The sequence below is a fragment of the Pelmatolapia mariae genome, linkage group LG10_11 (assembly GCF_036321145.2).
Source record: "Pelmatolapia mariae isolate MD_Pm_ZW linkage group LG10_11, Pm_UMD_F_2, whole genome shotgun sequence".
Taxonomy (NCBI): domain Eukaryota; kingdom Metazoa; phylum Chordata; class Actinopteri; order Cichliformes; family Cichlidae; genus Pelmatolapia; species Pelmatolapia mariae.
The window spans coordinates 19,915,293-19,939,794 of NC_086236.1; the positions used below are offsets into that span (position 1 = coordinate 19,915,293).

General features: G+C 39.6%; 1 protein-coding gene across 1 annotated transcript; it reads right to left on the minus strand.

The window, feature by feature from the left end:
* Window positions 1-5,411: 5,411 nt before the first annotated feature.
* On the minus strand, window positions 5,412-23,122 carry slc47a1 (solute carrier family 47 member 1). The gene is made up of 17 exons (XM_063485925.1): window positions 22,906-23,122; window positions 22,436-22,537; window positions 16,518-16,586; window positions 16,252-16,400; window positions 15,913-15,955; window positions 15,606-15,650; window positions 12,940-13,037; window positions 12,285-12,382; window positions 12,082-12,195; window positions 11,049-11,116; window positions 10,840-10,948; window positions 10,668-10,743; window positions 10,514-10,583; window positions 10,254-10,386; window positions 7,776-7,870; window positions 6,465-6,569; window positions 5,412-6,372 (listed from the first exon to the last, which is right to left on the minus strand). The coding sequence occupies exons 1-17, from the start codon at window positions 23,116-23,118 to the stop codon at window positions 6,007-6,009; spliced, it is 1,953 nt and encodes a 650-aa protein (XP_063341995.1). The 5' UTR covers window positions 23,119-23,122; the 3' UTR covers window positions 5,412-6,006.
* Window positions 23,123-24,502: the final 1,380 nt, after the last annotated feature.

Below are 24,502 nucleotides of genomic sequence, written 5' to 3' on the forward strand. Positions count from 1 at the left end.
TATGTGACATGTATCATAGTAAAGCACATCTTATAAACCAGCTTAATATTTATCACAGGATGCTGTGAAGTTCTGTCTGCACCCACAATATGAAGTAATTAGGATGACTGTGAAGACTGTGAATTGCCCCATCTCAACCAATTCATCATTTAAAATATTCAGTCCAACTTTTACACAATTTTAGGCCATTTTGTTTTCTGCACTTAGTGCATGAGATGGCAAATAGCAGCATTAGAATGAGCAGTAATTACTGAGCTTTCTAAAAGTCAAACACGCTTCTTGGGGCTGAATTATAGCTTCATTTCCTGACATTACTGCACAATCCAAATGTCTGTAAAGCCACAGAATATTATCTGCTTGCCATTTTAGTAGTAGTATTTGAGGTCAGTTTTCTAGCTCTTTCTAGATCTAATTTAATCCATAGTCGGAACTGAATGAAAAGCCAAACTGAAAATAGTTACTGTATAGACAAGACTTTCTTTTTTATAGGAACATGCTGTGTAAGCTGAGCACCAATCGAGACTCTGAAATAAATAAAATTTCCCATCCTACAATTCATAGCCTGAATGGGTGCCGCAATTAGAAACTAACATGATTAAAGGTTATATTTAGGCTACAGCACATCTGTGGAAGGGTGCTTTCATCATCAAAAGACAGAAATGCTACTCTCTTGCTTGGTTTATCTTGCGTTCCTTTGATCTGTGTTGCCAAATTTGATGATAATGAAAGGCCTGTATGTACTCACTGTAACATGCTGGCTGGATAAAGACATGTCACCCTGAGCAAATCAACCACCTGTTCCCTCTGCCCAAGCAGATAACCAGCTCACAGCTGAAGCCTGCTCATAAATAAAGGATTCAACCTGCCTAACAATGAACAGTCAACCATGTGGGATTTTGGCATGTATATGTGGTGTTTGTACACAGCTATTAATTAAATAAATTGACTGTCTGTCTGTAATATGTAAGGTTAGCCTGGAATCAGTTAGCGCAAAGGCTAGAAAGAGGATTCACTGCTCAAAGATAACAAAATCTGCATTTAAATACCTCTAAAGCTCACTATGTACCCAATTGTGACCGGTGACCAAACCAGAGCCTGGCTCCTCCTTGTACAGTCTGTCCTAAAGCAAAGACCTGCTATTGTGTTTGGGCCAGATTTCAATTAATTCCTTTTTTTTGGAGCAAGTCTGAAAGCAAGTAAATAAGAAATCTGATTTTTATTTGATTTTAATCTGAATTCAACCAGCATGAGAAGTTCCCAAATTACGCTCATAACATCTTAAGTGAATATAAAACAGGGGAACAGGTTTTGGTTGCTCTAGCTTTATTTTTGCTCCACAGATGTAAATCTTTTTCTCATCAAGTGTATTTCCCTACTATATTACTTTTATTTTACTTGTGCTAATGCTAAACCTTGATGTCAAGCAGCTAATGGACGGTCACACAGGTTAAAGCACGACACAAGGCCCTGCACTTGCTACAGCTTGATGTTTGCAACAGTACGGTTAAAAAAAACTTGCATATTAATTTATTGTTATTCAACATGTAAATCAGGTTTGATTCATACAAGGTTACATCGTCATCTGAGCTTCAGTCTTGCTCATCAGTGGAGATATTGCCACAGGCTCCTCACAGAGACCATAATCTTGGTCTGCTCACCTCCAGAGACTGCAATCAGTAACACGCTGCGGCATCATTAACAAGTGAAAAGTGACTGTCTAAAGATTTGCTGTCAGTATCTTTAGACTGCAACTTAGTCTCTTTGCGAGTCTCATATTAACTTCTTAGGTGTTGTAACCACAAAGCACAATAATATTCTTGAATCTCAGTTAAATTATGACTCCAATTAATGCAACAATATAAAGCCGGGACAGAGTTTAAATGTTCAAATTTAAATGGAAATAAATAGAAATAGTATTAAATGTTGAAACGAACACATTTTCTTGCTTGTTTTTTGTTTTTTAAGAAATACATTCTCGTTTTAAATTCGATGCCAGTTCGCATGCTTTAAAATAGTTGGGATGGGGGCATGTATCCCATTATGTGGCTATACATGTACTTTTAAACTACACTCAGTGAGGTTTTGATAACTGAGGAAGCCAGCAGCTGTAGCTTTGAAAGCAAAAGGATTTTGTGTTGTTGCTTGGAATTTCATCTCCACAGCAATTCGGGGACTCCTTTGTTGTATTTTTCATTTCATAATGTACAAAATGTTTCAAGGGGAGACAGCTTTGGACTGCAGGCAGGGCCATTTATCACCTGCACTAGTTTGCTATAGTGGTCTCCTTGGTCTACCTGCATAATGTTGTCTGGCACTGTCTCACAGACACAAGCAAGGCTTTCTTAAAAAAAGACATCATCTGCAGGACAACAAGTGCTGTTCCAAAACCTGCATATACAGTACAGTGTTGTGCATAAGTCTTGAAGCACCTCTCATTACTTTATATTTTGTTTTCAAGGAGCCAGACGTTCTTCTAATTTTTTAAAGTGGTGTTTAAATATAAATCGTTTCCCAGGCTTTATGAAAGTCTTTTACTGTTTTTCTTTGGATATTGTCTGCTTTTCCATTCATTTTCATTCCAGTCCTTGTGTTCACCATTTCCAGAGGTTTTGTTTGTTTTTCTTAAGGCACTTAACACTATGAATCATTCAAGCACAAAAACTAACAAGAAAGGCATCTATATCAAGGGACAAACTGATGTACATTGGACAACTTAGCAAAGAGAAACATTTAAATTGGCACTTTGTTACTAGCAGCCTGTCACAAAAACGCATAATTTGTTCTTGTATGTTCGAACAACGCTATGACAAATGCCAACAATAACACAAAAATAACAGTAAGTATTTTATGTGCACTAACAAGGTGATTCTCAAAGAGGTGAAAAGCACGGTTTGTTGTACTTAAAATATTTGAGTAATGTGAACAAGTGGAGGACAAAATAAGTAGTGGCCAATGTAGAAAAACTATCACAGCAGATGAACAGCACCTGAAAGTCATGTCCTCGGGTATGCCAAATTTCATAAGAACTTGACTGAAAATCAGGAGAAACAGGTTTAATGGAGTGATAAATCCAAATTTGAAATTCAAATGCTTGTCAGTATGAACAGAAGTCAGGATACAGGAATCTGGAAAGCATCTGATTGGCAGCAGCTTAATTTTTCAGTATGACAGTAATCCCAAATACAGTAACAATGCAGTAAAAGCATACTGCATTGAACTACACACTGGAACAGTCATGGATTGGCCTCCCCAGAGCCTGAAACTCAATGTTATTGAAGCAGTGTGGTGTCATCGTGGCAGAGAATGAAATAAAAGGCAGCCAACAACCAAAGAAGAACTTTGAATGTCCTTCAAGAAGCCTGGAAGTATTCCTGAATACTACTTAAAGAAATTACAAGAAAGTTTTGCTAAGAGAGTTCAGGCTATCTTGAAGAGTACAGGTAGTCATACCAGATATTACCAAATTGACTTGTACAAACTCTGTTTTTTATATACTGTCTTTCAATGTGTGTTTGGATATGTCAGTAAATCTCTGCACCTGTTTCCAATATTCCTAGCAAAATTTAATGAAATGAGTGTCTCAGGACTTTTGCACAGTACTGCAGTTATGAGCATTCATTCACCCCGATACCCTCCTGGATATTGATACTATTCTATTTTCTTATTTCTCATTTTCTTTTATTTGCAAACAGACCGTACTCAGTGACAATGATTTTTTTTTTCACTGTGTTATTTCTAGAGTCTTTTTCTCTGGGATTCTCTTTTCATACCCAGTCCTGTCACTAATTAACCTGATTACCTTTGTCCCCATGATTACAAAATTTTCTAGTCTTATTTTGTGTAGAGTGCATATCAGATAAGCTCTATTCGATACTGCCACTCTTTTGAATACTTCATTGGTGCTGCTTGTGGATGAAGGCGGTATCTGTGTGCTAAGAGGTTGAATGGTATGTTAGGCCCAGAAACAATTGTAGCTTCTTTTTAATATGTAATAGACATTAGCGGTTATTGATTGGGGTGTGAGCTTTGTTTCAGTCTTACCTGCATGGATACTATAGTATAGTAACATAGTATAGTTATACTATAGTAACATATACTATATTGCCCGAAGTATTCGTTAAACTGCCTTCATACGCATATGAACTTGAGTGACATCTTAATCCATTCTTAATCCATGGGGATTAATATGATGTCGGCCCAACCTTTGCAGATATAACAACTTTAATTGTTCTGGAAAGGTTTTCCACAACGTTTAGGAGCGTTTACTGACCATTCTTCCATAGGCACATTTGTGAGATCAGACACTCATGCTGGCTCAAAGTCTGCACTCCAATTTATCCTAAACATGTTCTGTTGAGTTGACATTGGGACTCTGTGCAGCTCAGTCAAGTTCCTCCTCACCAGATTCGCTCCTCCACATCTTTATGGATCTTGCTTTGTGCACTGGTGCGCAGTCGTGTTGGAACAGGAACAAGCCATCTCCAAACTGTTCCCACAAAGTTGGGAGCATTTAAATTGTGCAATATGTCTTGGTATGATTAAGCATTTAGAATTCCTCTCTCTGGAAATGAAGGGCAGAGCCCAACTCTTGAAAAACAACCCAACACTATAATCCTCCCAAAATTCACACTTGACACAGTGCAGTCAAAAAAGTACTGTTCTCCTGGCAAACCGCCAAACCCAGACTCATCGAAATGCCAGACGGAGAAGTGTATTTCATCACTCCAGTCCAGTAGCAGTGTGCTTTATATAACTGCATCTGACGTTTTGCATTGCACTTGGTGATGTAGGGCTTGGATGCGGCTGCTCGGCCATGGAAACCCATTCCATTAAGCTTTCTGCACACTGTTTTTGAGCTACTCTGAAGGCCACAGGAAGTTTGGATTGACTCTGCAGAAAGACCTCTGCACCTCAGTATCCACTGACCCGGGTCTGTGATTTTACATGACTGAGTTGCTGTTCCCAATCATTTACACTTTGTTATAATATCACTAACAGCTGACTGTAGAATATTTTTACAACTGGACATGTTGCACAAGTGGCATCCTATAATGGTACCGCGCTGGAATTCATTGAACTCCTGAGAGTGACCCATTCTTTCACAAATGTTTGTAGAAGCAGTCTGCATGCCTAGGTGCTTGATGTTATACACCTGTGGCCATGAAAGTGATTGGAACACATGAATTCAATCATTTGAATGGGTGAGCAAATACTTTTGGCAATATAGTCTATTATTTAAAGGATTTATTTCCACACTGTTTTTCATGTGATGATAGTTACCTTTGCAGTTATTAGTAGAGCATCTATAAGAGAAGGAACTATGGTTATTTTGCATATTAGTATATGAGTCTTCGTGTTTTGTTTGTAAAGAAAAAAAAGAGTTCAGACTAGAGGCTGTGATGTATTCCGGTGACACATAGCTCATTATTTATTATTCACTTCTGTCCTGAAAACAAACAGAGCCAGGGCAACAGTAAAAGACTATGTGACGATGATATTTCACTTACAGACATGTCAAATTTAGCATCACATATTTACAGTCAATCTTCAAGTTAAAAAAATGAGAGAATGATTTGAGGTCAGTAAGCTGTGATATACATCTCACAGTGCAACATGTAAATCAAGTCAAGAACAGGTTGAAAAACAAAAAGCTATCTGTGGGAAAACATCTGTTGCTTGATGCCCACGTGATTTTCCTGTGAGGATTTGTAACCTACCTTGTTGCTCCAGTTAAGAAATCTCAGCTCTGAGCTGGTTAAAACATGATCTTTGTAACAAGACCTTTGTTAATCCTGCCAGATTCCCTCTCATTTGATATTGCTTCCAGCTTTCTGTGGATTTGCTCAGCAGTGCAGCACTGAGACAGGGTTTTTTTCTCTCTACACAAGGTAGCACCAGTTTTCGAAAATAAGACCCCTGGTTTATGAGTAGATGTGCAACTAGGAAGGAATTTAACACTTACTATATGCAGCCATGACAAGTCAATATTTGGAAGTTAAAAATATCTCAGAAGTGTAGTGTAAAGTTCAGAGGAGCCAGTGGCATGGGGGTGGAGTCATTGGCCCAGTTCAGAGTAAAGTTGGCCTTGCTCTGTGCACTCTGCTCTGGTACAGGGAAAGCAATATGACAAGCAACACCTATAATCAAAATAAGAACCGAAACCAGTAAGGTGGTTCCCCGACGGAAAATCAGCTGTTTGGTAGAAAGCACCACTTTAGGTTTGGTGGTTTCGTTATGCTCAGTGTCCCTCTCAGATGGTGTTGCATTAGTATTGATGATGCCTGCCTCATGAGCAGCTTTCATCTCCTGATCCAGGGTGTTGACAGGACTGTAACCATCTGTTTTTGGAGCTTCTCCACCATCTGACTGGGCCTTCACAGTGCAAAGATGCAGTTAATGGATGTGTGAGTGGCTCCATTATGATTTGACAAGATACAAAAAACACGCTGTGTTGAAAGACTTACTGAGTCTGGGCAGACAGGACCATCCAGCAGCATCGCTTCATTGAGCCCTGTACCAGGAAGGTGTCCAGGTCCTACCAATAACTTCTTCCCTGCTCGCAGCTGAGCCTAAAACATGTCAGAGTGAGGTTCAAGAAGCAAATAAAAATCTGGTAACTCTTGGGTATAAATCCACAAAAGTAAACCACAATCTAAAAACAGATATAGTCCTCTGCTTTCTTCCTGCTGTTTTCAAACACATTACTACTTACCTGTCAGCTCTGGCATCGTTATACAATAATATGAATAATAATAATAAAAAAACAAAGAAATTAAATAAAAAGAAACTGACAAAAACAAGGAGATTATATAGAGTTTATAGAGCTACTCTTGACAAACAAATGTGTTTGGCACAACCGGGCATTTAGATCTTTACTCTGCTCACTAAAGCAGCGGGATATGGCAGGTTTGTCTCCCTAGCCGGCTCGAACAGGCTACAGGTATTTGTTGTTGTTTTTCTCCCTAGCTCTCTCTTTCTCTTCTGTCTTGCTCACCTGGGCGGAGCTCACTGTGGGGTGAGCCAAAACACCTGCAAGCGACTGCTCACCCGTGTCTCATTATTCCTGCCTCTCCCAGCCACCGTTTAAGATGGTGGCTCAGTGTTTCTTGTCGCTGGAACGTTAAACGACTATCGTTAGCGTTGCACAGCTGTAAAATTATCTCCAGTGTTTCCTGCGTGTCTTTCCTGGTGTTGATTCTCTCATCTGTCTCCGTACCTAGATTCCCTGGTTCCATCCGTCTTTCGCGTCCCTGGACTACCTGAGTGTGAGTGTGAATTACAAGCATGGAGAGGAGTGAAGAGGAGTGTGTTGTGTGGCGTGGCAGAAGAGGAGCATGTGTGGAATTTCCCTCACCATTCCCTGTGGCTGCCCTTCCCCTTCCCTCCCCTCAGTACTTGTATATAGTCACCCGGTTTGTTGTAAATAAACCTTTTGCACCTTTCTCCCTGTCTGCGCTTGAATCCGTTCAGTCCACCGTGACAAGGTTATACAAAAATAATTAAATGTATTAGTATGTGGGATGTGTGAGAGTACATATTGTCTTTTATGTCTTATCTATTTTTTTGAAAGTAAGAAAAAATTAAAGCTAAACAAAGAAAAGCAAAATTTCTCAGAATAAAAATAAAATAAATTTTGCAACAATATACAGATAAAAAAAAACTTACTGACAGACCTCCAAAGATTTAACTCAGAAATGTCACCTGTTACATTCATACTTTTTTTTGGAAGATTGAAATAATATCTATGCTTTTAGAGAAAGATATGAGCGTCTTACCTTCTGAGTGACTTTTTTCCAGTTAATTTTAAAGATCAGAACCAGAAATAACACTGTCTCGAGGGAAAGGCATACAAGTAGGCCCAGCCACAAACCTGAAAGGAGGAACACAAATTCAAACAAACACATCAAGAAATAGTCTAGTTATCAAGCTATCAAACTGCTTATACCGATGGTCTTTAAAGACACAGCCAAGCTGACAGTCGACTCTGATTATTCACAGCTGTAGACTATGAGCCCATATGCTCGTATAAAGTAGAGACAGCACACCTGGACTGTGCTTCCATGTTCAGATGCTGTGCCTGTGTACAGAATTTCCAACTGTCTTTGCAATCCCATGGTACTTGTATTATTTTATTTTATTTTTGTGACAACCACTATGAAAGCCAATTGATCAAAGACCATTGATCAATGGCCATGAGTACCATTCACAGAGAGTTGGGGAATGGCTGCAATTACAGCATTGTAAGATGGTGAAAGATGTACCCTTAGGCCCCCTCCTTGATTCAGCGATGGTCTTTCCCTTTTCACGTAAATGGCCTCCTTGACTCTGCGCTCAAACCAGGGTTCCTCCCTGTCCAGGATACGTACATCCTCATCATTGAAGGATTTGTCAAGAGTGTCTTTGATTAATGGTCATGACAATTTGCATATTAAGGATCAAGGAACTGACCTCACAGCTCATTGTTCACTCAGTGGTGCTAGTTTCAGTCAGTATGCAAAGGTACTGTTTATAAGGTTGGGGAAACCTGCAGTCAGCTGAGACTGAACAAGTCACTTGGTTGAGTGAGGAAACGTTTCTCCCCACTGAAAACGCTACGTCCAGATGAACAGAATCAACTTTTTGGGGTCAAAAAAAGTCTCCTGCAAAAATTGTAAAAATCCTATAGATTGCACAAAAAAGTGGAAATTTTGTGTTAGTGTACACAAACAGATTCATTTGATGAAAAGTTCACATCCTTGATGTACATTAGGATAATCTGATTTATTTACAGTACTGTGCAAAAGTCTTGAGTCCCACACTGCTTTAATAATATTGCGGGCTGATAGTGATTCACTGTGTACTTTTCTGTCCAGGTATCCTTTTACTGCATTGTCAGAGTGTTTGGGATCATTGTCGTGTTGAAAAATTAAGCTGCTGGCAAGACAGCACTGCACTGTGGATCATAATCTGATGGCATTTTTTTTGCGTTCATAATTCCATTAATTTTTATCAGATTTGTTTAAGAACACTTAAAAAATTACAAGTCTTTCACTCCTTGAAAGCAAAAATTAAGAAATGAGAAATTTGCACAATACTGTATAATATTTAATTGTGTGTTGTGTGCAACTGTTTTTAAGTGAATGAGAATTTAATTTAATCAGCTTGGATTAAAAAAAAGAAATATAAATAATTAATAATATTTTTTTTAAAGGTAATCATATTCATATCCATCCAGTTTTACACATCAACGTTTTTTGGCTCTTGTGGAAAATGTTACAAAACAGCTGTTGAATTACCTCAGGTGAAGAGTGTGACCTATAGCTGGGTCTTTATCTCAGACTGATACTAAAGGCTGGGTTATACAACTAAATCCTAAATCAACAGCAGCTGAAGTGCATTGTGGGTAATGGGATATCTTTGTATTAAAAATGATCGGATTGCAAAACTAATCGTAAATAATTGAAATCCAGTTAAATGGAGTTACATTTAGAAACCCAGTGTTGCTGCCTACAAGCTCTTATGTGGCTACTTAAGTGCCACTGGTGATAAATCTTGGTATCAGACATTGTTATCAGCTGTTTTATTACTCGTCTCACCCTTATGTCATATGACCTCTGTCAAATTGTGCATTCTCCACTGTGTATTTTGTGTTCCTTGTCTCTGTGCCAAATTATCTTTGCATTAAGAATTCCTGCCTTTTCTTCTCCGTAAAGGTCTATCTGTGAATCTGAACCTACTTGGTATCCTGGTTTTTGTCCTTGCTCTTCTCTGTCAGACTTGGTTTGCCTGTTCTGATCGACTTCCTGCGTTGTGTGTACCCGACTGTCTCTTGCCTGAAGTAAAGACTGTGTCTTGGGGCTTTGAAGCCTATTTCAAAACTTCTTTTCATGTTATGCCGTTGAGTCCTTTGATTTTGGCTTATCAGTCCAGCCATCTATTTTCTTAATCACTTATCCAACTACAGTCACCAGGAGTCTGCACCTTATCCCAGGTGACTTTGTTAAAGAGGCTTGAGTACACCCTGGCTAACACAGGGCTAACAGTCACATCCACACCTACGCCCTTGACCTAACATGAAAGACTTTAAGCTGTGGCAGCCGAAAACCCTCACAGGCAAAGAGGGAACATGCAAACTATTGTTAAAAAAAAAAAAAAAGAGCTTTGAATACCAAACCTTCTTGCTGTAAGGCAAAAGTGCAAACCTTTGCACCACTACAGCATTTAACTTATAGCTTGTCTGTAGAAACATGCCTACAATGGATTAAAAGTATTACCTAATATCCTCATATTGGCATAAAACATCAAAGCTATTCCCACTGGCAGGCCAATGAAGTAGTAACCCAACAGGTTGGAGATGGCAGCAATTTTCTGCATCCCAGATCCTACGAGGATCCCTGAGCAGACACACTGAAATGGGACACAGAATAAAAGGAAACAAAGTTGAGGGTTTGATTCGATCAAGCAGACAACCAGCTCTCTGAATTAGTCTTTGTAAAGTGAGATGAGAACATTTTTTTGTTGTGAAAAGGCATACCAGAAGTGAATCAAAGAACTGTACAAAAATGTGCGCTGTAAGGTTTTCAGACACGGTTGCCACAATTTCGCTGCAGAGAGCAGAAAAAGAGCATTAAAACAGTGTTATGATAATATTTTACAGGCTTGAATGTGTGTGTTGCTGTGATACTCACACATCAGAGGTAAATATGAAGGCAACAACTGACTTACAGCTTGCAAAACCAATACCCTGGCAAACAGCAAGCGTTCCTATAGAGAAAATACATGTAAGTCCATATGTGTCCTTATTTTATCATGTATTACATATGTTTGAATTTTCAAAGAAATGTTTAAATATCCTAATACCGGACAGAAATAGGGTCACTTTGCAGGTGAGCAAAGCTCCGGTGGTGTCCCCGGCCCCCAGAGCATTCCCAACACGCACACAAGCAGCTGCATGGATACCTAAAGGAATCTACAAGGTCCAGACCAGAGTAGGCATTTTTCCCAAATTGCAGAATTGCTGTTAAATAATAAGATGACTGTGTTCAACTAAGTAAATGGCTGATCCATACCATGTATGCAATGGTTCCTATTTCATTCAGCACATGCTGAGCAGCAAGATCCACTTCACCAAGTAAACCTGAAATAATTTAGAGAGAGATTCATAAAAGGTTTTGCTGCTGTGCATGAATGCAACATTTTTACACAAACTTTTGAGACAAAGATTTTACAGTGAGGTAAGATCTTGTGAATTAAACTTTTCCATTTTCCATCATGATTTTTTTGCAAAAAAAAAAAAAAAGTGAAAACCAGGACATTATCTGGGCAGATAACCTCAAAGAAGATGGGAGAATTGCAAAGTAGTAAATATATTTTAACAGCATTTCGACTGTAATGATTTACACTGTCACGTATACTGAACAGATTCTAACTGGAAATAAGCACATTGTAATAGCAATATAATGTATAATTGGTGGAATATGATTTTAAATATTATCAAGCCACTAATTAGAGTATAGATTTTTGTTTACAGAAAGATAAGACAACCCTGGTCAACATTTTAGTGCATTTTTGAGATAAGTTATTGGACCCTTTGCTTCCTTTACATGTAGATCTATCAGTATTGCATATGCACTCCTCCCCAACTCTGCTCACCTCCAGCATGAGCATGGTCATCTCTGTTCAGTCACCCTAATTCTAATCTATGCTGCATAATGTAATATTGGAGTAATAGAAGAACAAAGACAACCAGAAGCACCAACAGTAATATCAAGGTCAAGTTATCACATAGTTAATAATATGCTGCTAGTTATAGATAAATCTTTTTCCTAGAAACCAGTTATAAGAAGTTAGCCCAAACCAGCAAGATTAGGTACTCTTTCTTTAGATTTGTTCCATATGAAACCCTGGAAGCCTGAATCTGGGTTTTTGAAACATGATCACTGTATTTTTGTGACTTGTGCACAGCAGAGATGTTCTGTCATAGTGATAACTGCTTGGTTAAAAGGAAAAAAAATAGCTTGATATTTGTTTTCTTCTTGAGAAAATATGTGTAAAATGAGTGTGTGTAATCGGCCGTTTATGTGTCTGGCAAACAACACTCACCAGCAAGAAAACTGCCAATCTCCCAGAGCCACCATTCAAAGTAGACCATAAGTAAACTTGGAATAGCCAGCTTCATGTAAGAGCCCCATTCCTGCAGACATTCAGTGGACCAACCTGCAAGGTTTAGAGAATACTCAATTCAGTAAAACTAATGACTGAAAAGCTGTATCATTCACTTTGCGTTATTCATGCGTAGCACTCACCTCCCCATGTCTTCTGATGGAGCTTCCTTATTCTGATGTAGCCATACAGCAGCAGGCAGAGGGTGATCTGAGCGAGGCTGTTAGCGATTGCTGATCCACTGAAAACACAGATGATAAAACGTATTTATACCTGTGGTTGCCAGAGGAATGACCATTAACAAACAACATTAACAAACACAGGACTACGCTGAGGAGGCATGGACCAAAACACTAACAAAAAGACTGTGGTTTGGCACACTAGGTTTCTTAAGACTTAGGTTTCATAAGACTTTTTACAATTAGTAGGAGTGAGTGCTTGGTAAATGTGAAGGATAGGAGAAACAGGGCCCAGACAGAGGTCTGATTGGTTGAGTCATCTGCCTGATGAATCAAATGTTTGTCCAGCTGGAATAACTCCTGTCAGAGAACTTTCTTCTTCCTTTGCCCTACGCTGCCCCCTCTCTTAAATAAATTTCAAAAATAATAAACATCAGTGCACTGCTGACTAAGATTTTACAGAAAACAAATTTTCTTTTCCTCTCACTCCCCTCTTTGGACAACAGTGTAGTGAACAGAGAGCTTTTTTCAGTTTTATTAGTAGATTTTATCTGTTATTCCGCCATCAAAAAGTCCATAAAAAATGAAAAGGCATAAAGAGGCAGTGTGACACACTTACACAACGCCCAAATTGAGGGTGAAGATCAAGACGTAGTTGAAGCCCACATTTAAAACATTCGCTATTCCCGCTGTGTACATCTGTGGCAATATGATCCCCTGAAAGATTTTTTTTAAAAGACACGATTAGCAATCCAGTATGCAGAGCCACCATTCCTTCAGCAAGATTATTTATTTACTTGAATTACTTTACTAATTTCCCAAAGACAAATTCAAGTAAATGTAGCACACTGGTGGAAACTAGAATAAGACATTATCTCACTGAAACTGCACATTAGCTGCTTATGATGTATTTGGTGCTAAAAATAGACCTGGCAGTTGAACTAGACAAAAGGAGGACAATAAATTATTTCAAAAAAATTGCATAGTATGTGCATGATTACATTTCTGTCACAGAAAATCACAAGTCTGAACCTTACAAGGGCGCTTTAGGATGCTATATATAATATTGTGCTAATATTAGCTGATATTGTGGGTAAACAGCTGGAATGGCACAGCATGGCACAGTGTCTTCTATATAGGCATATATATACAAATATATATATATAAATATCTGAATACTTATATATTATTCTCCTCTTGCTCCTGTGGGCAGTCTTTATTTTTCAAGCGCGGGTCCTCTAGCAGAGACCTGGGAGCTGGAGGGTCCTGCACAGTATCTTTGCTGTTCCTAGGACTGCACTCTTCTAGACAGCAATCTCAGATGTTGTTACTGGGAACTGCTGGAGCCACTTGCCTAGCTTGGGTCCCTGCACCGAGTGCTCTGACTACCACTGGGACCACTGTAACTTTCATGACCCACATCTTCTCAAGTTCTTCTCGGGAAGATCTGGTGTTCCCTTCTGGTAGTTCAATCCCCTCAGTTCTAACTACCTTCCCTCTCTTTGTTACCATCCAATTACACTTCTCCAGTCCAAATGACACTCCGATGTTGTTGCTGTACATCATGGTGGAAAGCCCAGCAGCGCCTCCATTTCTTGAGGGTTCTGAGATGGAACCAGCTGCAGAGTGACCTACTAGTGTCCTTCTACTGAGCCACAATTAAGAGTGTGCTGCCTACCACATCTCCGTGTGGTAGGCTGGTTGTACAACAGCTGATAAGAAGAGACTCCAGAGGGTCACCAGAATTGCAGAGAAGGTGATCGGTTGTCCACTCCCCCCCCTGGACTCCATTGCCAGCTCTAGATGTCCCTCCAGAGCCTGGGCGATTTTAAAAGACCACTTCCATCCTAACCACCACCTATTTAACATCATGCCCTCTGGAGAAAGGTTCAGATCCATCAGATGCAAAACCAACAGACTAAAGATCGGCTTCCTTTCGTGGGCTGTCAGACCTCTCAATCCACCAGAACACGGACACCACTCCTGCAGTCTTCCCCTTTGTTTACTTATGGTAACCTTGAGTGTGTGTACGTGTGCATGTGAGTGTGGGTGTGTGCGGATGTGGGTATACCTGTGCGAGCAGACCTCTTCCATACAGCCATTCTGTTGCTGCTATTGACAATTTCCTGCGCAATATCCTGGCAAATGTGCAATAATCATCCTACCTTTTTTTTTTCTAACTTATGCATTGTGTATATTGTGTATATAGTGTTTTTATATTGTTGTTTTGAAACATGTCACTTTCTTGCACCTTTGTGGTTTTGCTACCTAATTTCACTGTGCAGGCAACTGTACAATGCAATAAATAAAGTTCTGGTGGTGTGGATAAGTGAATCAATGTCTCGTTCACCCCTGGCATACAGCTTGATGTCATCCACGTAGAGGAAGTGGTTGTCAATTGCCCTATTCTGTAGTTGGTATCCATAGCCAGTCTTGTTAAAGCTCTCACTGAAGGGGTTCAGTGGAGACAGAGCATCTCCTTGGTAGATCCCACACTTGATGGTGGCTTGGTGCTATGGGCTTGAATTTGAACTTCAGTAGGCTGAAGTTGGCCTCTAGTGTTGTACGCGACATCCCCATTTAGTTCCTGAAGAAGGCTCTTAGGGTCCTGTTGATGTTGAACAGTTCTAGGCATCGAGTCATAGGCCTTCTTGTAGCCAATCCAGTCAGTGCACAGGTTGGTCAGCCTGGCCTTGCAGTCTTGAGCAACGTTCTTGTCCACCAGTAGCTGGTGTGTCACCCCCTTTTGGTATTCCTTTCTGTGCCCTGCTCATGTATTGAGCCATATCCCTGTCGTTGCTATGATGGCTGACAGCAGCTTCCATGCGGTACTGAGGCAGGTTATTGGCCGGTAGTTGGATGGGATCTGTCCCTTCTTGGGATCCTTGATCCCTATAAATGCAATCCATTATTATTATTATTATCCTTGGGGATCAGGACTGTCCGGCCTTCAGTTAGCCATTACAGGTGTCTCTCCGTGATTAGCAGCTGGTTCATTTGTGCTGCCAGTTATTCAGACTGGAGATCCATTCTTGGATGTCTGCACTATGATGGTTATTGACCCCTGTTCAGAGAGGTTGCTGTGGTCTGCAACCTCTAGTTTACTCCTCTGGTATACCTCTTCAAGTGCTTGCTGTACTTCTTAGTAAGAGGAGGAGGAGGATATCTCCTTGGTAGATCCCACACTTAACAACATAACAACATGACCTTTCTGTTTTAGTTTCCCCTGGAAGTTGTCTGATTCCTGCACACCAGAAGGATACTTGTTTCATCTCATGAACCTACCTGGTTTTGCAGGTAGGCAACCTGCAGCTGGTGCAGAAACATAGCCTGTAGCAGAAAGAAAGACAACATGAATTTAGTTGTTTGTTTGTTTGTGTTTTACTAAATTAAATTGGCAGTAATAATTCTCAAACATGAGGGTTAAACAACTAGTAGCTGTCAATACTAGTGCGCTTACTAAACTGCTGCACATGTGTTACTAAATGCAGATGTTGCAACACTGCAGCTGACAAGTACACAATAACTGATAATCTCAGTCAAGGTTGGGAGGTAAGTGGACTAAGTCTCAGTTTCACTTCATTAAACTCACTGGAACAGCTGGTAGAAATGCCATCATATAGATCTGGGCAATTCTGAAGGGGAAGCAAACAAAATGATATTCATTTAGTGAAGCAAACACAAAGACAATCATTTAAGTTCAGCTGAAAAGTGCACCTGTAAATACAAGCATTGTGGGAAAGTGCATCAGCAGTGTCTTCACATTAAGTGAAAACACATACAAAGCTGAAGTTATCTATAAAGCACAGAATAGTATTAGTACTGCTGATAAAAATGCCAACAACAGAACTAAAAAATATAGATTTGTATTTCTTTTTTTCCAATTATATATTCAAAGATGCTATATCAGCTTTAAAAACCATGATTTTACCTCGCCACCTCTTCCTCTTGGTGCATGAGGATCAGTAGGCTGTAAGAGTTCATGATAATAGCCCAACATGGCAGGCAAAACGCCAGCAGGATCAGTAAACTCCTTTGGAGAATCACTCCCACACGTTTCATGTTTTTACTGCCAAAAGTCTGCAAAACACAAACATGCTGACGGTAATAGGATTTGATTCCTTCATAGTGAAGTTAAAACCTTCCCGTAGATCGGGACTGCAACAATAATGCACACACACAGCGTGGTTTGCTCACCTGAGAGATGAGTGTATCACAAGCCAAGGCAAGGCCATGGCCTGTTGCAACTGTGGTCGAGTTGACGGTCTGAGAGGTGAAGAATAAAAGTCACACTTTAGTAAACAGTTCATACATTCATTATGTCCACAACTTGCAGTTGTATTATAAATTAATTTAAGATCATGGGCTGCTGTCACATTCAAATTATTCTTAAATTAAAAATGTATTACACTTCAACCTTTGACAATCAAAATACGTATCAAGTCAAAGAGAGGCAGTTATTTTTGCACACCAAAATGAAAGGCCAAACTTGGGTTAATGTTGCATCAAACTGAAATGTGTCATGTACTCCATTCCTTTGTATATTTTATGCTGCAAAGCAGCATAAAATATAAACTGAGACCAGATCTTGAGATTGAGTTACACCATCCATCCTGGCAACACCCATCTTCAAACACAGACTTCACTGTGATCTTACTTACATTATACAGTGGTCTTAAATGGTTGTGAAACTACTGAGTGGACAAACTTGGTCCACAGACAGACAACACCCGACAAGGTACTGAAAAGCACCTGAGAGGTCGTTCCCACTATTTTAAAATGATGACACACACGCACACAGAAAGGGAGAGAGACAGACTCACAACTTGAAAACAATAAAAATCCATCACAAAGGTTAGTGCAACTTGATTTGCTCCTCACAAAGATGTGGGGTGATTCAGCAAACACAGAACACTGGACTGTTTCAGGAGTATACGCCCAGAGCTTAAAACCTTTCTGACTGATCAAATGAAAAAGCAAAAATGTTTGTTGATTTTCTGCCATACATAGAGAAAATGGGAGCTGTTTTCATCTCTGACACATTCCACCCCAGTGACCCTAATTTCAAGTTACAGGCCAGAAACAACAATGAGTAACCTCGTGTCAGTGGAGTGATTTACAGATGAAGCCAAAGGTCGTTAAAGCTTTGATAGATAAAGTTCTGTTTCATTCCAAATTTTTTTGAATAAATCAGAAGGAGGAACGAGGTGTCCTAAAATCGTGCTAATCAAGGAGTCCCTGGAGAATGAAAAATCTTTGAATTTGTTCAGTAATCCAAACATAAAAGATCCAGCAGAGTACTTAGTTACCAAAAATAAAAGGGATACCAACAGAAAAAAAAGAACATGCTATGATTTTCACAGGGAGTGGCCAGGACAAGATTAGAAATGAATCTATCAGAGGGAGAGTTCAGACTGAGTAGTTTGGAGACATAGTTAGAGAGGCGAGGCTAATGTTTTGCACATTTGCAGAGCAGGAAAATTGACTCTATTGGACAAAGCATGAGGAAAAGAGAAATATCACAGATAAGATTCATGGATGCAATGAAGGAGGCCATGCAGAGGGTTGGTGTGCAGAAGAGGATGCTAGTGATGGGGTGATATAGAGGCAGATGATTTGCTCAGACAACCCCTAAAAGGAGCAGATCCTAGTAACTACAGCCTGTTTGTACTTCAGTTAAACAATAATAATAATCTTGATTTTTTTTTTATAAAATAAAATATAGTTTGATTTTTCTTTGTAGCAATTCCACAAATTATTATTAACTGACTGGCAAGGAAAGGAAGCTTAATCTCTTTAACAGAAAACACAATATATTAATTCCCACTGCTCTGATGATTTTACTGAGTTTTGCAGTTCCCCTGCTAATTGTTCCACTTTGATATTTTGAGTTGTATTTCGCTGGTGTCGAGGGACAAAAAACAACACACACAGTGCACTGTAGTAGTGCTCAGTGTTGCCAACTTAGCACTTTGTCGCTATATTTAGTGAGTTTTCAGACCCCCTAGTGACTTTTTTTCTAAAAAAAAAAAAAGTCGCTAAAAAAAACGTGAAAGCGCATATCGCTTTTACTCTCAACAAGCAGCGGGTGCTGTAAGGCAGTCAGTTCTTCTTTTACTCTTTTACTCTTATGCTGTTTTGTGGATCACAAGGTTTAAAACTACTTATAAATACACACACACAAAGTAACTCCACCAGAGTGCCTATTTCGGGTCACTTTTGCCGGTCCAAGCCCGGGTAAAGGAGCAGGGTTGGAATTGTGACATTAAAACAATAATTGCTAAAAGAAATTTCATTTGTAGTTCTAAATAAACTCTAAATGCATTTAGGACGTTTTTTACTCACTTTATGTCTCTTCCACGATGTTATTTCTCTCTCCAACAACATAGGTTACAATTATATTAGCATGACCAATTATGCAAATTAGGTGATGACGTCATTTAGCGACTTCTAGAGACTTTTAGCGGTTTTCCTTACTGAGGAGTTGGCAACACTGTGCTTAGCTGATCTCTGATCTGTCTGATAGTCAGTGAAATGCTCCTTTCAGGTCTTTCTTAACAGTTCTAAGGCTAACATCTAAAATCTAGCAAGCAAGCAGCGAAAGATCATTCAACCAGTTTTTTTTGTTTTTTTTTTGCTTGTTTACTTTTTAGATTAATGTTAACAAACAAAAGAAAAGAAAAAATGGTTAAACTGCTTCATAACCAATCAAGCCCCACTGCAGTAAGACTATGGAGCTAGCCTAACCTCACACCAGTAGCGGGAAGTTAGCAGGTTAGCAGAGGGGATAGAGTTTGTATAAAATTAAAGTTTTAAAAGTTCCTTTTGAACTGAAACTCAACCAAAACCATATCCTGAGACTGGACCGCACTCACAGGCAAAGGTAAAGGAAAAGTTCGGACATTTTTAGATGGAAACTTTCGAGCATTAAGCTAAACTGGACTTGCCTCTTGTCATACCGGTCAGGCAGACTGCAGGCGTTGCACACCCAGTCTGAAGTCTGGAAGTCATTTATAACAGGAGCTCCGACTGAAATGTTTCAAGGATGGATCAAGTTGAAATCAGCAAATCACAGTATAACCGAGTGGAGGACAGGGATAGCAGGCCAGGAGCAGGCATGCCGTGCAGAAGGAGGTGGACACTATGCAGGTAGTGTAAACTTCTACCAAGTTAGATATAATGCTAGCAGAACACTTAGCATTAACTACTACATTCTTGGCGTATTAGGTCCATTTCAGAGCAAGTGGCTAACACCACAGACACACAGTGTCAACAAAAAAGTGCTGGCTTAATCAAAGATATGATGGAGCAACTACAGTTCATTCACTTTTAAACACTAAACCACAAGTTTCAAACATAATTAAAGGCTCCAATCCGGCCCACTGGACAGCTAGAGGGTATACATTTTGTACTTTTAACTATCTTTACATAATCTTTAAAAATGTCTTACTGAGAAAGACCTCCTCTACTGCCATTCATACTACACCAAAGTAATTGAGTAGAAGATAAGCAAATAAATGACAGAAAAGATCCTGTTTTTTAATAGTTAACAGTAACCTCTGTAGTTTTTACAGTGGTTCTACATTAAATATTTTCTATAAACTTTGTAATTATAGGACAGCCTGGGCAATAAGCTGCCTGAACTCTCTCTCTAACTTTACACATTCATTTTTTTCCATTTAAATCCAAAAATTCGTGCTTTCATTTACTACACCAGCATTTCTCTGTTATGTAGGAAAACTGACATGTACTGTTGAAATTGCTCTTCCTTTTCTTAAATTAAGATGTCTCAGGGATTAAATGTCTAGTTTAAGAAAGTGTAGCGTCACTGGTTTGGCCCACCTAAAATCAAAGTGTGCTGTATTTGGCCCAAGATGTAAAATGAGTTTGACATCCCTGAGAATGCAACACAGTATTCATTAATTAATCAAAGCAAGTTCAACAAGCTTCAGCATTTGAGCTGAAAGGACAGCACTATCACTGAGGTGGATGATTGAGTTTTGCTTCTGCTTTGGACCAGATAACAACTTGTTCCTGCACGGAAAACTAGAAAGGAAACACCTGTCACCTGTCCACTTGATAAAGGCATCCTCTGTTACACGAGAGCTGGAGCTACAATGAAGGACAAGGCAAAGTCCTTCCTCTGCGAGGACAGGTGAGTAAGTAGATATTTTTCTTGGCCGGTTACTCTCTACCTATCTCCTTGTCGCTTCAGCACCTCGGACAGTGACATGACCTACTGGGGTTTTGTTTTTATAGTGCAGTTAGTCGGCTGTAAAACATAATTTTTTGTTATAAGATCTAATATTTTACAGTATGACTTTTATGTTCTTAAAATTCTTAAAATTCATAAACGCATGCAATTTAGTTTTTGATAATGAACTAGTATGATTTTGTGCTTGTTTCCTTAACGTTGTTTTTTAGTTAGAGTACAGGTGACAGCCCCACCTAAGAGAATGTGCACGATTCATTAGTTGATATTAACCAGTGCTTAGTAGAAGTTTGAATTTTCTAAATATTTCGTTCAGTTGTGTTTTAAATGCGCAATAAGCCACATTCAGAAACTCTGGATATCCGACTAGTCCCTTGTCAACTGAAAAGGTTTCAATTACAGTCAGAAAGGTTGTGCACATGAGAGCCAAAACAACCCAACATAAATTACAAAATGGGTGATATGTTAAAGTGAACCCCAAAAAACTTAAAGTGAAGTGTTTGGCCTCAAGTACAGTCAGAAAGGCAGAAACATGAAAGTACTCTGCACCTCTACAGGAGTGATGGAACACCTTTTTTAGAAGATATTACCTTCTTTGGTGTTTTTAAAGAAATCAGTCCAAAATCTCTCATAGTTCCTCAGGGCTAAAATCTGGTGACTGTGAAGGCCAAAGCATATGATTTAAAGATGCACCAAGTCCAATTTTCTTTGCTATTTCCAATTACCTGATAGTTTATTCATGCAAGTGAAAAAGTGGTGACTAGCAGATTATGTTGGAGTTTGAGACAACAAATCCTGAACTATGATGGCCTAATGAAATTAATACAACATAGAAAAGAGATACTGAAGCCATGCACTGATTGGTAGAACAAAGGAAAACATTGCTGGCTTTGCATTAACATTATGAATAAGTAAAATTAAAGCCTATCACAAATTACAGTTTTGCTTCACAGGAACCATTCAGCGACCCTTCATGCCTTGTGTAAGTAGGAACAGGCTAGAAATGTTGCTTGATAGGCTAAACCCAGTAACTCAGTATTTTTTTACCCCTCAGCTGTAAAAGGCTGATGGGGTATTTTTATCCACTCGCTGGGCAGGTGGGCAGGCAGCGTCAACACCCAAGTTTGTAAATGCAATAACTCGAGAATGAGGTGAAGCAGGAGTTTCAAATTCATACCATAGGTGTATCTACTAAAAATCTTGGCCTAGTTTGAATCATTGTGACCTTGACCTCAAGGTTATAGGTCCTTTCCTAGGATTTTCAAATTTATACCATTTAGACCACTTGTCACATCTACTAGGAGGCTGAGGGGAAAGCCTTGGCAGCCGCCAGTTCTGATTTTCTTTTTACTTTCTCATTTCTCATATAATTAACTATAGAAACCACTATAGTAATAAGAGTTATTAGCTATTTTGCTGCTGTCCTCTGCTCTTTGTTTCACCACGTGGATTTGTCTCCTCTGTTGCACTCAGTGAACAAAATAGCAGTTGAACCTCTGCTTAGTTATAATAAAGTTATAATAAAGTTCCTCTATAGTTGTTCCGAAAAGATGCATAAGCTATAAAGTTTTGTTTTTGTTTTTTTCGACCATGCTTTATTTTAATATGGTTAATTTTGGTGAATTTAATTGCTTTTGGAACCATCCATAGTGGCTACTCATCCACAGAGGTTGCTGCTTGGCTACGTCACTCAGCTGAGATGTAGACCTGCACTGTATTATACACATACCAGTACATTCAGGCAAACCAGCATCACCTCCAGTATGCAAAAAGACAAACAATATAGAGAGAAATTGGTCTTATTGTGCTACCATTACAACCCACTATAAGTAGACAAAGCAGTGGTGCTAAAATAAACTGTTCTGAGTACAAGGAACAAAGGACAAAGGAGTACAGTACGTACCGCTGAGGCCAGTGCATATCCAGCCAGTGCTGCATTGCTAATGTGACCACAGAATATGGTGATAACAAATGACAGGAGGAAGTTCAGAATCCGCGACAGCAGCTGTAGAAACAAGCAGAAGGAAGGACTTTAATCATTTGCTGGTACGGTGAAACCACAGCGATTTATAGCCTATAACTGTGTCCAGGGGACTTATCAGTACTTGGCAAAGCAGTGTTGTGAAATCACAAGGCACAGACTTGATTGCATTAATATTCAGTCAGTATAGACAACATTTTTTCTTCACTTTTTTAGGCATGCAGTATATTCAGTTTATATTTGAGATATAGTGACTAGTTCCACTGCATTATGTAAACCTGTACCAAAAACAGCAATTCTGCAGTGCAGGAGTGCGCTGACTGTACGTACTATAATCATAGGATCCCCCAACTAAAAAGGAAAAGAAGAAAAAGAAGAAGTCCGCTACTCACCAGTGGGCCTGTGAGTCGTAACACTTGGTAGAGTTCCTCTCTGTAAGCCTGTGGTAGCAAGCGTTTCATGCACCCACACTCAAAGAGTTTGGATCTCACCCATGATGCACCCTCGTCTTCCACAGCCCCTGGCGTCTTAGCAACAGAAACCTCAGCAACGGGCCCTGCACCGGGCAAGGGGTGTGCTGGTTCCAGTGAAGCCAGCTTCTCCATTCAAACACAGAAAGAGAATACCGACGGGAGAGAGGAGGGAGAAAAGTTAGAAAGCACTGGTGGGAGGGAGCAAGAGTGGCAGGGAGGGAATGGGGTAAGAGAGTGCAAGGGTAAGAGGGGCAATTGGCCTATCTGGGTTTAGAAGTGCGACACATGCACTTCTTAGAAGTTATTGATTAAATTATGTGGTTTTGGGGTGTGTGGGGGGGGAGGGTGGTAGTGGAAACAACAGATTAAACAAAATAGAGAAAATAAACATGAGAGGTGACGGCTGGAGAAGGGATTGGAAAAGAACAGAAGACCTTTCTGATACAAGGATCAAAACAGGGCTGACAAACGTGTCTTGAAGTTGGGGGAGGGAATGCAACGTGTTTGAGTATTTGCTCTGTGTGCAGTGTACGAGTGCGTGCTTTGTGAATATGTTACATGGCATATTTTGTCGTGTGGGTTTACTTGTGCGTTTGAGTGGTCTTGCAGGGCTCAGTGGTAATCTGATGAGGAATGCCTTGTTTTTCAGTGTATACAAGGAATTTTGATGGCATCTGATCTGCAGGCTTTGACTAATTGGTGCAGGGCAGTCATGCTGTGTGTGTGTGTGTGTGTGTGTGTGTGTGTGTAGGTGTGTGTGTGTGTGTGTGTGTGTGTGTGTGTCGGTATTAGCCATTGATTGTAGCTCCCTCTGAATGGACTTTGACAAATGATTTTTGGGGTCGTCCTTCCTCATGTCACATAAATCAACAAAGTCACATGAGCACAAAAACCTGATCATTTACTCACAAGCATTTACAGATAACTTGACTTTAGTCTTTATAGTCGACTGACTATTGAGAAGAGACCACCTCTCACAACACATGGGGACCTTTAAATCCTATAAACTTACATTTATATGTCAATGAATTGCCTGACGAATGATAGTGATTTAATCACTGAAACTCCAAAAAGGCACAGTGTGAAAATGAACACCTAATACGTATCATGTCCACATGATCAAACTGATTTTAACCTGGCCACGAGCTCAGTCAGAAGTTAAAGAATTAGTTTATACAGTAGAGCTGAAAAGTGTGTGTGTGTGTGTGTGTGTGTGTGTGTGTGTGTGTGTGTGTGTGTGTGTGTGTGTGTGTGTGTGTGTGTGTGTGTTTGATTGCACATGGATAGAAAGAGTTTCCTGTCCATAGTGTGCTATCCAGTCAATTGTGCAACAGCATCATAAAGAGCGTCTTTTTACACCTCTGTTCGTGTTGCAATTGCAGCTAACCTTTGATCTTTGTGTGAACACATAAGGCTTTCTTAAAGAGCGAGCTCAGAAATCTGTCATAGATTAAAAAGTACAGCGTTGGCAGTGGTGAAATATATGAATGAAGAAGGTCCAAGCGTGAAGGCGATG

Excerpts from the sequence above, each read along its gene's own strand:
- slc47a1 (XM_063485925.1), bottom strand. The coding sequence starts at position 23,118 with ATGGAGAAGCTGGCTTCACTGGAACCAGCACACCCCTTGCCCGGTGCA. Across the intron at positions 16,587-22,435 it reads GATATGCACTGGCCTCAGCG|ACCGTCAACTCGACCACAGT; the intron begins GTACGTACTGTA and ends TTCACCTCTCAG. Across the intron at positions 15,651-15,912 it reads CATTTCTACCAGCTGTTCCA|GCTATGTTTCTGCACCAGCT; the intron begins GTGAGTTTAATG and ends TTTCTGCTACAG.